Source organism: Bombina bombina, chromosome 10 (assembly GCF_027579735.1).
Source record: "Bombina bombina isolate aBomBom1 chromosome 10, aBomBom1.pri, whole genome shotgun sequence".
NCBI lineage: Eukaryota > Metazoa > Chordata > Amphibia > Anura > Bombinatoridae > Bombina > Bombina bombina.
In genome coordinates, this window is record NC_069508.1 from 208,943,013 (window position 1) to 208,958,593 (window position 15,581).

A 15,581-nucleotide genomic window follows, 5' to 3' on the forward strand; every position below is an offset into this window, starting at 1 on the left:
CTACTAGAGGAAGATTACACACAGTACTTTACCAACACTACAGCAGATGCAAGGTGATTAAATAAAGGGACATGAGTGTCAATATTACATTTTCATTGTCAGACAGAGCAGGCAATTTCAAAAGAGATTTCAATGTATTTATATATTCAAATGTTGTTATCCATTGCTGAGTAGCACTACTGGGAGCTAGCTGGTGGCTACACTGTGGCTTTTGTCATTGGCTCACCAGATGTGTTCCTCGCTCTGGCTCCCAGTAATGCATTGCTGCGCAGGAGTTGACTTTAACTATGTGTTTAATCCTTTTGCAGGGGTTAAACACATAGTTATATAAAAACAATAATGCTATAATATTTCCAGTTTGCAGTGTTATAAGAGGAGGACGTGTGAGTGGCACAGGTAGTCAATGGAGATAGTGACTATGACTCCTGCTATTGGTTGAGAATAAAAACCGTTGTGTGGGCGGAGCTTCCTGTCTTAACGCTGCCCAATCAACATAAACAAAAGTGACAGCGCCTAGGATTTAACCAATAGGATATTTGCCTTCTCAGGTCAGTACTGAAGAGCTCGCCCAATAAGAACCATCGTACAAAGTAGGCGTGTTAGGTAGCGCGAGTAACAAGTCTTTAATGGGCTGTACCTCTCACAGATTGACCAATTAGCGTGCAGCACCAGTGACAGCGCCTCGGTTATATTAGTCTGCTGGGGTGGGCGTGGTTATCGCTGTGCTCAGCCTATCAGCTGCAGGCTGCGCTCCCCCGGGTACACGGTCCGTGCAGTTAGTGTGCGAGTGACATTGAGCTTCAGCCGCTGCACCCGAGCACCATGGTACAGATACACACGGTCAAGACTAAGCCATACCCCGACCAGAAGCCGGGCACTAGCGGCCTAAGGAAGCGCGTCACCGTCTTCCAAACCAACGCGAATTATGCGGAGAACTTCATCCAGAGCATCATCTCCACCAGCGACCCCGCGGAGAGGCAGAACGGGGCACTGGTGGTGGGAGGGGACGGCAGGTTCTACATGAGAGAAGCCATTCAGCTCATTATACAGATTGCTGCAGCCAATGGGGTGAGTCAATGGGGAATGTGCCCCACTATGTATATATCTGTGTGTGTAATATACTGTGTATATATCTCCTGTCTGTGCCCATGGGCAACACCATATAAACTAATATTTACTCCTCAGGGGATGTCTGTGTGTGTGTAATATATATATCTCCTGTCTGTGCCCATGGGCAACACCTTATAAACTAATATTTACTCCTCAGGGGATGTCTGTGTGTGTGTAATATATATATCTCCTGTCTGTGCCCATGGGCAACACCTTATAAACTAATATTTACTCCTCAGGGGATGTCTGTGTGTGTGTGTAATATACTGTGTATATATCTCCTGTCTGTGCCCATGGGCAACACCTTATAAACTAATATTTACTCCTCAGGGGATGTCTGTGTGTGTGTGTAATATACTGTGTATATATCTCCTGTCTGTGCCCATGGGCATCACCATATAAACTAATATTTACTCCTCAGGGGATGTCTGTGTGTGTGTAATATACTGTGTATATATCTCCTGTCTGTGCCCATGGGCAACACCTTATAAACTAATATTTACTCCTCAGGGGATGTCTGTGTGTGTGTAATATATATATCTCCTGTCTGTGCCCATGGGCAACACCTTATAAACTAATATTTACTCCTCAGGGGATGTCTGTGTGTGTAATATACTGTGTATATCTATCCTGTCTGTGCCCATGGGCAACACCATATAAACTAATATTTACTCCTCAGGGGATGTCTGTGTGTGTAATATACTGTGTATATCTCCTGTCTGTGCCCATGGGCAACACCATATAAACTAATATTTACTCCTCGGGGATGTCTGTGTGTGTAATATACTGTGTATATCTATCCTGTCTGTGCCCATGGGCAACACCATATAAACTAATATTTACTCCTCAGGGGATGTCTGTGTGTGTGTAATATACTGTGTATATATCTCCTGTCTGTGCCCATGGGCAACACCTTATAAACTAATATTTACTCCTCAGGGGATGTCTGTGTGTGTGTGTAATATACTGTGTATATATCTCCTGTCTGTGCCCATGGGCAACACCTTATAAACTAATATTTACTCCTCAGGGGATGTCTGTGTGTGTGTGTAATATATATCTCCTGTCTGTGCCCATGGGCAACACCTTATAAACTAATATTTACTCCTCAGGGGATGTCTGTGTGTGTGTGTAATATACTGTGTATATATCTCCTGTCTGTGCCCATGGGCAACACCATATAAACTAATATTTACTCCTCAGGGGATGTCTGTGTGTGTGTAATATACTGTGTATATATCTCCTGTCTGTGCCCATGGGCAACACCTTATAAACTAATATTTACTCCTCAGGGGATGTCTGTGTGTGTGTGTAATATATATCTCCTGTCTGTGCCCATGGGCAACACCTTATAAACTAATATTTACTCCTCAGGGGATGTCTGTGTGTGTGTAATATACTGTGTATATATCTCCTGTCTCTGCCCATGGGCAACACCTTATAAACTAATATTTACTCCTCAGGGGATGTCTGTGTGTGTGTAATATATATCTCCTGTCTGTGCCCATGGGCAACACCTTATAAACTAATATTTACTCCTCAGGGGATGTCTGTGTGTGTGTAATATATATCTCCTGTCTGTGCCCATGGGCAACACCATATAAAGTAATATTTACTCCTCAGGGGATGTCTGTGTGTGTGTAATATATATATATCTCCTGTCTGTGCCCATGGGCAACACCATATAAACTAATATTTACTCCTCAGGGGATGTCTGTGTGTGTGTAATATATATATATATATCTCCTGTCTGTGCCCATGGGCAACACCATATAAACTAATATTTACTCCTCAGGGGATGTCTGTGTGTGTGTGTGTAATATATATCTCCTGTCTGTGCCCATGGGCAACACCATATAAACTAATATTTACTCCTCAGGGGATGTCTGTGTGTGTAATATATATCTCCTGTCTGTGCCCATGGGCAACACCTTATAAACTAATATTTACTCCTCAGGGGATGTCTGTGTGTGTGTGTAATATACTGTGTATATATCTCCTGTCTGTGCCCATGGGCAACACCTTATAAACTAATATTTACTCCTCAGGGGATGTCTGTGTGTGTGTAATATATATCTCCTGTCTGTGCCCATGGGCAACACCTTATAAACTAATATTTACTCCTCAGGGGATGTCTGTGTGTGTGTGTGTAATGTACTGTGTATATATATCTCCTGTCTGTGCCCATGGGCAACACCTTATAAACTAATATTTACTCCTCAGGGGATGTCTGTGTGTGTGTAATGTACTGTGTATATATATCTCCTGTCTGTGCCCATGGGCAACACCATATAAACTAATATTTACTCCTCAGGGGATGTCTGTGTGTGTGTGTAATATATATATATCTTGTCTGTGCCCATGGGCAACACCTTCTAAACTAATATTTACTCCTCAGGGGATGTCTGTGTGTGTGTGTGTGTAATATACTGTGTATATATATCCTGTCTGTGCCCATGGGCAACACCTAAACTAATATTTACTCCTCAGGGGATGTCTGTGTGTGTGTAATATATATATCTCTTGTCTGTGCCCATGGGCAACACCTTCTAAACTAATATTTACTCCTCAGGGGATATCTGTGTGTGTAATATACTGTGTGTATATATATCTCCTGTCTGTGCCCATGGGCAACACCATATAAACTAATATTTACTCCTCAGGGGATGTTTGTGTGTGTGTAATATACTGTGTATATATATCCTGTCTGTGCCCATGGGCAACACCTAAACTAATATTTACTCTTCGGGGGATGTCTGTGTGTGTAATATAATGTGTATATATATCTCCTGTCTGTGCCCATGGGCAACACCTTATAAACTAATATTTACTCCTCAGGGGATGTCTGTGTGTGTAATATATATATCTCCTGTCTGTGCCCATGGGCAACACCTTATAAACTAATATTTACTCCTCAGGGGATGTCTGTGTGTGTAATATATATATATCCTGTCTGTGCCCATGGGCAACACCTTATAAACTAATAATTACTCCTCAGGGGTGTGTGTAATATATATATATATATCCTGTCTGTGCCCATGGGCAACACCTTTATAAACTAATATTTACTCCTCAGAGGATGTCTGTGTGTGTTTTATATATATATATATATATATAACACACACACAGACATCCCCTGAGGAGTAAATATTAGTTTAGAAGGTGTTGCCCATGGGCACAGACAGAAGATATATATATATATTTCACACACGGACATCCCCTGAGGAGTAAATATTAGTTTAGAAGGTGTTGCTCATGGGCACAGACAGGATATATATACACAGTATATTACACACACAGACATCCCCCGAGGAGTAAATATTAGTTTAGAAGGGGTTGCCCATGGGCACAGACAGGAGATATATATATTACACACACACACCCCTGAGGAGTAATTATTAGTTTATAAGGTGTTGCCCATGGGCACAGACAGGATATATATATATTACACACAGACATCCCCTGAGGAGTAAATATTAGTTTAGAAGGTGTTGCCCATGGGCACAGACAGGATATATATATATATATATATATATATATATATATATATATATATATATATATATATATATATATATATATATATATATATATCCTGTCTGTGCCCATGGGCAACACCTTCTAAACTAATATTTACTCCTCAGGGGATGTCTGTGTGTAATATATATATATCCTGTCTGTGCCCATGGGCAACACCTTATAAACTAATATTTACTCCTCAGGGGATGTCTGTGTGTAATATATATATATCCTGTCTGTGCCCATGGGCAACACCTTATAAACTAATATTTACTCCTCAGGGGATGTCTGTGTGTGTGTAATATATATATCTCCTGTCTGTGCCCATGGGCAACACCTTATAAACTAATATTTACTCCTCAGGGGATGTCTGTGTGTGTGTGTAATATACTGTGTATATATCTCCTGTCTGTGCCCATGGGCAACACCTTATAAACTAATATTTACTCCTCAGGGGATGTCTGTGTGTGTGTGTAATATACTGTGTATATATCTCCTGTCTGTGCCCATGGGCAACACCATATAAACTAATATTTACTCCTCAGGGGATGTCTGTGTGTGTAATATACTGTGTATATCTATCCTGTCTGTGCCCATGGGCAACACCATATAAACTAATATTTACTCCTCAGGGGATGTCTGTGTGTGTGTAATATACTGTGTATATATCTCCTGTCTGTGCCCATGGGCAACACCATATAAACTAATATTTACTCCTCAGGGGATGTCTGTGTGTGTGTAATATACTGTGTATATATCTCCTGTCTGTGCCCATGGGCAACACCTTATAAACTAATATTTACTCCTCAGGGGATGTCTGTGTGTGTGTGTAATATATATCTCCTGTCTGTGCCCATGGGCAACACCTTATAAACTAATATTTACTCCTCAGGGGATGTCTGTGTGTGTGTGTAATATACTGTGTATATATCTCCTGTCTGTGCCCATGGGCAACACCATATAAACTAATATTTACTCCTCAGGGGATGTCTGTGTGTGTGTAATATACTGTGTATATATCTCCTGTCTGTGCCCATGGGCAACACCTTATAAACTAATATTTACTCCTCAGGGGATGTCTGTGTGTGTGTGTGTAATATATATCTCCTGTCTGTGCCCATGGGCAACACCTTATAAACTAATATTTACTCCTCAGGGGATGTCTGTGTGTGTGTGTAAAATATATAATATATTAATATTATCCTTATCCTGTCTGTGCCCATGGGCAACACCTTATGAACTAATATTTACTCCTCAGGGGTGTGTGTGTATATATAGTGAACCTTGGGGAATGAGGTTTACAAGGGGGCTTCACTCCCCACTTAACCCCCAAGTCAGAAGGCAAAAAAGATAGTGAAGATGTTTGACTCCATGCACTCTGAGAAGATTTATCATGTTACATCGGGCTTTAGCCTCAGCCATCTATCATCACACATTATATTGGTGCAGGAGCTATGCAGGAAATGCATTGTTCTGCCTTTTGTTTTACTAAATCATTTCAGGTACCAAGATAAATAGCAGTACAGTACTAATACTGCAAGAAGTGAGCTGTTAGCCTGAATGAATAAAGTCAGGTTGCAATAGTTCATTATTTATGGAAATACCAGAGCTATTAGATGGCTGGAGTAGAAAACAATAAGTTGTATTGATCACTTACTACCTTTTTTATATTACATTACGGTATTCTTTATTCATTCCTGGAAAATAAAAAGATGCCCCACACTATCTTATCATTTGCCAATATTACTGTGTAAAGAAAAAAGCGACAAAACAAAAAACTAACAAACTATCTGACACCCATATAAAACACTACATTTAATGAAACCTAGTGATATTGGACCATTCCATTTTCATTTGAATTTAAAAAAAAAAAAAAAGTGTAGTGTAGCTAGATGCATTGTTAATTAACCCAGATAAGGCAATTAGTAAGGGCAGATCTTTGCATTTATTAATCTTGCAGTATCAGTGACACTACTATGTATACAATACTGTTTCATGATCTCATTAATATTGATTTTACTTATGTCACCTTGCAACAATATCTTTGTGACCTTGCACACAGAACCCTCTTGTGCCCTTTGACATTTTTAACTGACCTTGCAGGAATGTAGACTAGGGTTTCCACATTTAGCTTGCTCGCAAAAAATAACTCCTAGCAATGTCATAATACAAAGGTAATCATCCGGGACTTGCGCTATCCCCCCTTAAACTGTGGGTGAGCTGATCAGTCCTGCAACCCTGATTTCTGTACTACTGGATAAACCTTCAGCTGTCATTTAAACCCTCCCTGTTCATCACCATATTGAAGATTTACTCGGCTATAATTGTCTGTCCATCTTAGAGTCTTTGCAAATGCATCTCTATACAGCCAAATGAACTTGTATATGTGCCAGTAATGGGTTACATTTGTGTATCATCTATCTATCTATCTATCTATCTATCTATCTATCTATCTAAATATCTGAAAACAAAAGCAATGTTCTTCAGTCATCTGTGAGCCTGTATCTTCTTTAAGAGGACATTAAACTCTTTAATTACACAAAAAAAGTCATTATTTATAGTTAAACAAAAAAATGCTTTGCAATGCAATTTCATTATTTGTCTGCTTTTCCTGTATTTAGATACTGAAAATTGTAGACTTTCACCCCTCAGATCAGCTGGAGTGCATTCTGTGGATTTCAGAACTGACACTCCTACATGCTGGACAGTGATTGGTTGATATGTGCATGAGCTTGTTTATACCTGTCCCTAATTGGCCACAGCAAAGAAAGTGTAGGGCCTCAAGAGCTATGGTCCAGGGGCCACATCTGGCCTTCCCATACATTTCCTTACTGCAGCATCAGCATTAAGCTATTAAATGGGTCTCCTAACGATAATCCCCACAATGAGCAGTTTAGCTGAAGTATTTCAAGGTTTAAAAGGGGCTTTAATTGGTGAAATGACTATATAATAAATTGTCAATTTCATTAGACTCCTTTTATTTTTAGACAAATCCCATCATCTATTTATTTCATTGTGTTTGATCTCTTTAAGAGGATAAGATCACATACTGGCACACACTGTGCTTCCTCAGATGAGGATGTGAACTGGTGATTGGATCATACATTTGTGCTTCTTATTCACCGGCATTCTTATCTGGAGATGAGCAGGAGCGTGCTCACGGCTGTATAAACTGTATCTGCAGGGGTTAAACAAAAAGCAGATTAAAAACAAAATGCTCTGGCAAGATAGAGTATTTTTTTTTTACACAAGGTTATCCCTTTAAAGGGACGTAAGTTGTAAATAAAGTTCACTGCAGTATTTGTGTGCAGTTAGAAGCATTATTGCAATAGACTTTCATTTGCCTGTTTGTATGTGAGAGTGATGCACAAAAATAGAAACAAAACAGAATACTTTTGTTAAGATTATAGTAAATAACAATGAAAATTGCTAAAGGACTCCTGTTGCTTCTGTGATCACTTTACTAAACTCTTATTCAAATCTGAAAGAGGGGCCCATACTGTATTTTGTCATAAAACTTTGTGCCAGAGTAGAAATAAGAGCACTTTTTCTGTTAGGCGATTCCTATCAATACAGTGATCACCCAGCTATTCAGACAATATGTACTTGTATGCTATAAAATAAACTAAATTAGATTTTGTATTATTTGTCCTTAAAGCTCCCTTCCTCATAAAGCCCCATGCTGTATATTTTCTAGACCACCACCATTTGGAAGAGCTGCTAAGGGAGCTGAGATCTGGGACGTTAAATAACCTTCCCCCATCCAGCTCACTTGCAGCTACTGTGACTCCCCTTTGTTTGTGGCAACGTCACTTGCACTGCAGCCACCGACGATGCCCGTACTGAGGGGGATCACTGAAAACGGTTTCGTATCGGGGATTCCCCCTTCATGGCACTCTTGGTTCATTATGAGCTTCAAAGCAGTTGACATTTTACTCATCTGTGTCTAAGAAAATGAGCATTGTGGTGAGTGCCCTTGAAACGTTAAAGGGATAGAAAGGTAATAACGGAAACGTGTATTTCAGTTTTAAATTTAAGCATTTCTGCGCTATATTTCCATTAGCACAAATACGTACAGTTTTCCAGTGGCATACGCGCATATGCTGTGAGGGCCTGTGCACCAGTATTCAAACACTGCACCTTCTCAGAGAGTCATTGGTGGTTTGGTTCATAGACGGAATACACACTACCCTCTGAGCTTGAATACTGGTGCACGGCCCTCACAGCATATGTGCATATGCCACAGTAATAACTTTTACTAGAAGCATTTTTGCTAATGAAAGTATATTGCAAATGCTTCTCTTTAATACTGAAATTCATCCATAAATGTTTCAGTTTTGTCCTTTCTATACCTTTTTTTTTTTTTTTAAATACTGCACGTTGAGAGAACAGTGAGTCACCAAGGTACCGGCACTAAAAGCTTACTTTTCTTAAAGGGACACTGAACCCAAATTTTTTCTTTCATGATCCAGATAGAGCAGCAACTTTCTAATTTACTCCTATTATCAATTTTTTTCTTCTTCGTTCTCTTGCTATCTTTATTTGAAAAAGAAGGTATCTAAGCTTTTTTTTTTTTTGGTTTAGGACTCTGGACAGCACTTTTGTATTGGTGGATGAATTTATCCACCAATCAGCAAGGACAACCCAGGTTGTTCACCAGAAATGGGCTGACATCTAAACTTACATTCTTGCATTTCAAATAAAGATACCAAGAGAATGAAGAAAAATTGATAGGAGTAAATGAGAGTTTTTTTTAAAATTGCATGCTCTATCTGAATCGCGAAAGAAACATTTTTGGGTTCAGTGTCCCTTTTAATGTTCATGTATATCTGTTTAAACAGTTGTAAGCAGTCTCTTGCTTTCCTGTTTTTCTTCCTAATTAGTGCGTTTAACATTGTTTCTCCATTTGGTGCCTTATTGCATAACAGATTGCGATTATACAATAATTACCCAATACAAATGTAGCAATTTGTAGAAATAGAGTTAAAGTGATGGTAAACTCTGGTTGTTCATATTCTGTAAATGTGTTCGTTTTCATATATAAAACCTTAACAGATTTTTTTGTTAACACTTGTCAATGTAAAAAAACTTACAAAGGATGAACTTCGTAGTCGCTCTGATACGAGACCCCCGTGGTCGCACAATGTCCAAGTTTCTGCATCCTCCAATTAGTAAGCCTGCCGTTTGTCAGGTTTACTTTAATGAGAGCGTAACACGCATGCGCAATATAGCGCAAATGTTCCACCAAGCTCTGTATATCAGTGTTTGCAAATGGGCCAGACTCTGACGTGTAAAGCGGGGGGGACTGCAATACACGTCACTTCAGTAGCAGAATGAGAAACGTGGGGGGGCGACGTTAAATGGCGCAATGCGAGGGGAAAAAAACATGACCAAAAAAATAAAAAGTAAGTTGCAAGGCAAAAAATATCAGCTGCAGTTTAGCTGTTGGAGTTAATAAGATTATATTAAACCTATTATAATATACTTGTGTTTACCATCATTTATCTTAAACAAGATTTGCATTGAAAAGACAGAAAGTGAAAAAGAAAATTGCTCTGTTTTAAACTATTTGATTACTGTCCTATTGCTTGCATATAACTGCAAACGGGTTAAACACATAGGTAAAATAACCTCCATAGTAATAATGCATTACTGGGATCTAGCTGAAAACGTATGGCGATCCAGTGACAAGAGGCATAAGTGCGCAGCCACCAGTTAGCTCCCAGTATTGGGTTTGCTTCTCCTGAACCTACCTATTTATGCTTTTCAACAAAGGATACCAATACAACAAAATACATTTATAAGATTAAATTTGCATATTCTCTCTAAACCATGAAAAAATAATTTTGACCTTTCATGTTCCTTTAAGAAAAAGCCAATCCAAGGCTGACACCAGAATAAGTCTTTCATTGCCTTAACCCCTTAAGGACCAGACAATTTTTAAATTTCTTTCCCTTAAGGACCAAGGCTATTTTTACATTTCTGCTGTGTTTGTGTTTAGCTGAAATTTTCTTCTTACTCATTTACTGTACCCACACATATTATATACCGTTGTTCTCGCCATTAAATGGACTTTTCTAAAGATACCATTATTTTCATCATCCTATTATATTAAAGGCCAAGTGTGTTTGTCCGAAGTTGTCATGCGCAGTAGAGACAGCACGAGGACAAACACACCTGGCCTTTGAGTCCCTAGCTGAAGATCTGCGCTGGCAGAAGTGGGCGTGACCGGGCGTGATGGAGGGGTGTGGCCTGGCGTGAAGGGGCGTGGCCGAGCGTGAAGGGGACGTGGCCGGTCACACGGAAGATGGGGGAGAGAGACAGCAATAGAGAGAAGGGGAGAGAGACAGCAATAGAGAGAAGGGGAGAGAGACAGCAATAGAGAGAAGGGGAGAGAGACAGCAATAGAGAGAAGGGGAGAGAGACAGCAATAGAGAGAAGGGGAGAGAGACGGCAATAGAGAGAAGGGGAGAGAGACGGCAATAGAGAGAAGGGGAGAGAGACGGCAAAAGAGAGAAGGGGAGAGAGACGGCAAAAGAGAGAAGGGGAGAGAGACGGCAAAAGAGAGAAGGGGAGAGAGACGGCAAAAGAGAGAAGGGGAGAGAGACGGCAAAAGAGAGAAGGGGAGAGAGACGGCAAAAGAGAGAAGGGGAGAGAGACGGCAAAAGAGAGAAGGGGAGAGAGACGGCAAAAGAGAGAAGGGGAGAGAGACGGCAAAAGAGAGAAGGGGAGAGAGACGGCAAAAGAGAGAAGGGGAGAGAGACGGCAAAAGAGAGAAGGGGAGAGAGACGGCAAAAGAGAGAAGGGGAGAGAGACGGCAAAAGAGAGAAGGGGAGAGAGACGGCAAAAGAGAGAAGGGGAGAGAGACGGCAAAAGAGAGAAGGGGAGAGAGACGGCAAAAGAGAGAAGGGGAGAGAGACGGCAAAAGAGAGAAGGGGAGAGAGACGGCAAAAGAGAGAAGGGGAGAGAGACGGCAAAAGAGAGAAGGGGAGAGAGACGGCAAAAGAGAGAAGGGGAGAGAGACGGCAAAAGAGAGAAGGGGAGAGAGACGGCAAAAGAGAGAAGGGGAGAGAGACGGCAAAAGAGAGAGAAGGGGAGAGAGACGGCAAAAGAGAGAGAAGGGGAGAGAGACGGCAAAAGAGAGAGAAGGGGAGAGAGACGGCAAAAGAGAGAGAAGGGGAGAGAGACGGCAAAAGAGAGAGGGGGGGAGAGAGACGGCAAAAGAGAGAGAAGGGGAGAGAGACGGCAAAAGAGAGAGGGGGGGAGAGAGACGGCAAAAGAGAGAGGGGGGGAGAGAGACGGCAAAAGAGAGAGGGGGGGAGAGAGACGGCAAAAGAGAGAGGGGGGGAGAGAGACGGCAAAAGAGAGAGGGGGGGAGAAGTGAGAGCGCAAAAGAGAGGGGGGGGGAGAGAGAGAGCGCAAAAGAGAGGGGGTGGAGAGAGAGCGCAAAAGAGAGGGGGGGAGAGAGAGAGCGCAAGAGGTGGGACCGCTGTACTGCAAAAACTAGGACTAGTATCTTATAATTTACTATAAAAAAATTATTAAATATGATGAAAAAATAAAAAAAACACACTTTTTCTAACTTTGACCCCAAAATCTGTTACACATCTGCAACCACCAAAAAGCACCCATGCTAAATAGTTACTAAATTTTGTCCCGAGTTTAGAAATACCCAATGTTTATATGTTCTTTACTTATTTGCAAGTTAAAGGGCAATAAATACAAGTATCACTTTGCTATTTCCAAACCATTTTGTTTCAAAATTAGCGCTAGTTACATTGGGACACTGATATCTGTTAGGAATCCCTGAATATCCCTTCACATGTATATATTTTTTAGTGGACAACCCAAAGTATTGATCTAGGCCCATTTTGGTATATTTCATGCCACCATTTCACCGCAAAATGTGATAAAAAGAAAAAGTAAGTGCCATAATTGCACAAGTTGTTTGTAAATAATTTTAGTGAGAAACCCAAAGTTAGTGAAAAAAGTTTGTGAAAAAGTGTGTTTGTAATGTGTGTTTGTAATATATTAACTAACAAACCTGCTTCTAATAAGTGTGTGCGTTTGTAGTGTGTGTGTTTGTAATGTGTGTGTTTGTAGTGTGTTTGTAATATATTAACTAACAAACCTGCTTCTAATAAGTGTGTGCGTTTGTAGTGTGTGTGTTTGTAATGTGTGTGTTTGTAATATATTAACTAACAAACCTGCTTCTAATAAGTGTTTTCGTTTGTAGTGTGTGTGTAATGTGTGTGTTTGTAGTGTGTTTGTAATGTGTGTGTTTGTAATACATTAACAAACCTGCTTTTAGTAAGTTTAGATTGTTTTAATAAGTGCTGTGCACAAATATAAAGGACATTTGTGAAAATGCAGCCCCAGACAACAGCACCTCAACATGACTCTACCTGTGTGAGCAGATTGTATGCAGAAGTTTATCTGATGGGCATACTGTTTATCCAACTACTGGCAGGGCATACCGAGCTTCTGACTGACGTACGTCTGTCTTGTTATATGTGTAGGTTTGTCTCCGTCCTGCCGCAGAGTAGGAAACAAGTGCAGTATATCCGCTGGAAGTAAATTGGACTTGCACATGATATATTAATGTAGTTGCCATGTATTTATTTTTATATTTATATGTGCTACTTTCAAAGTAGTTTTTTATAACCAGTTTAAAATATATATATAAAAGAAGCTGCACCCAAGTGGTAAATCGCCATAGAACAGGCTAACAATGGTATTGAGCTGGTTGTTCGTTCCTGTGAGTGTGCTTCTCTCTGTATGTATTTAGTCTCCCTATGGGAAAAAGGGGAAACCAGACGTGGACTCCTTGCTTAGAGGAATATGGCCACACCTAACTGACGAGGCCCAATGAAGGCCGAAACGATCATCTGGGGTTGCTGTGTTCCTTGTTCAGAGAGGAATTGCCTGGTATTTTGGCGCTGGACTGACCGTTAAAGGTGGGATCAGACTGATATACTACAGGAAAGTTCTTCTCTGTGAAAAGCATTACTGGGCTAAAAGAAGCTGCACCCAGGTGGTAAATCGCCATAGAACAGGCTAACAATATTATTGAGGCAGTTGTTCGTTCCTGTGAGTGTGCTTCACACACACATATATATATATATATATATATATATATATATACACACACACCCTTAGAAAGTTCCACTATTCTATTTATAACTCAATAAGTATGTACCATCATTCCTCAAAATTACATATAAATTGAATAATAACACATCTTTAAAAAAAAGGAAACTCTATATATATCTTAGCCAAGAAATGTCCATATAATAAACGAATGAATAAATAAATGAGTGAATGCCTCTCATGAAATACCGTAGCAGCTACACCTCTCAGATATATAAAGAGATCTGACCCATGCTCAGAATTGGCTAAGCATTTCATCAGAGAACATGACCGTTCAAATTCCACTTTCAACTGGATGATAATTAAGAGAATTAAAGCACCAAAAAGAGGCGGTAATATGAGTAAACGATTGTTTAAAAGAGAGGCTTATTGAATCTTCACTCTTGCTTCACGTTTTCCTAATGGTTATAACTCGGTCTATGATATCATTCATTTTTGGGAATGAAAAATACTTAATGAAAATTAGAGTACATTGATCAGTACCTTATTTACTGAAATGTCAATTGATGTAATATATTTTATGTTGCATTATATCAGCTGCATATATAATTTCACTTGAAATAAGAACGTATCATTTAGCAGCATATATGTACTAATATTCATGTGCGCAAGCCAAGGTTAGGCATTAATTTGTCATTTAATAGTGTTAATTGTCTATTAGACATAATTTTAATTGGCAAGAGTCCATGAGCTAGTGACGTATGGGATATACAATCCTACCAGGAGGGGGCAAAGTTTCCCTCAAAATGCCTATAAATACACCCCCCACCACACTCATACCTTTAGGTTTACAAACTTTGCCTCCTATGGAGGTGAAGTAAGATGTGCTTGATTTCTTCTGTGATATGCGCTTTTGAGCATTTCGAAGCCCAATTTCTCTGAGTACAGTGTTTGTCAGAGGGATGTGAAGGGAGTATTGCCTGTTGATTTTATGGTTTTAACTCATGGGAAATCTAATCAAAGGCTCTCTGTAATCGGTTGCAGGGATTCATCCCCTGCCTCCCTTTTCAAATCAACGTTATACTCTTATACCATTACCTCTGCTGATATTTCTAATACAACCAAGGAAGTTGCAAAAAAAGTGTACACATTGATAGCACTCGCTCCCTATATTAAGTGTATGTGTGTGTATATATATATATATATATATATATATATATATATATATATATATATATATATATATATATATATACATACATACATACATACATACATACATACATACATACATACATACATACATACATACATACATACATACATACATACATACATACATACATACATACATACACACACACACACACACACACACACACACACATTAAAACATAAACTTTAATAAGAATTGATTAAAAATTGGGCTCACTTAAAAACCCTAGAAGACTAGTAGTTGTTATCAATAATTTTGTCTGGATATTAACAGGCGTAGATGAAAAATTAAATGTCAGATAGATGTAGTCTAGTTCACTCGGGGTGATGATACTGTATATTAATTGTGATTGAACACCAATGTGTTGGTACTCACAGTAGGACCTATATAAAGTCTTTGAGTACCTGTAAATAGTGAGTATAATACTCCATTGGTTATATATGAGTCACTCATATATAACCAATGGAGTATTATACTCACTATTTACAGGTACTCAATAAAGACTTTATATAGGTCCTACTGTGAGTACCAACACATTGGTGTTCAATCACAATTAATATACAGTATCATCACCCCGAGTGAACTAGACTACATCTATCTGACATTTAATTTTTCATCTACGCCTGTTAATATCCAGACAAAATTA

The 15,581-nt window shown here is 39.5% G+C and overlaps 1 protein-coding gene across 1 annotated transcript in view; it reads left to right on the top strand.

Moving 5' to 3' along the window:
• Window positions 1-734: 734 nt before the first annotated feature.
• Window positions 735-15,581, top strand: part of PGM1 (phosphoglucomutase 1) — a gene marked incomplete at its 3' end in the record, with an annotated part of 159,806 nt that continues 144,959 nt past the window's right edge. Inside the window, 1 exon segment of the mRNA XM_053693672.1 lies at window positions 735-1,068. Coding sequence (XP_053549647.1) covers window positions 823-1,068 — 246 coding nt within the window.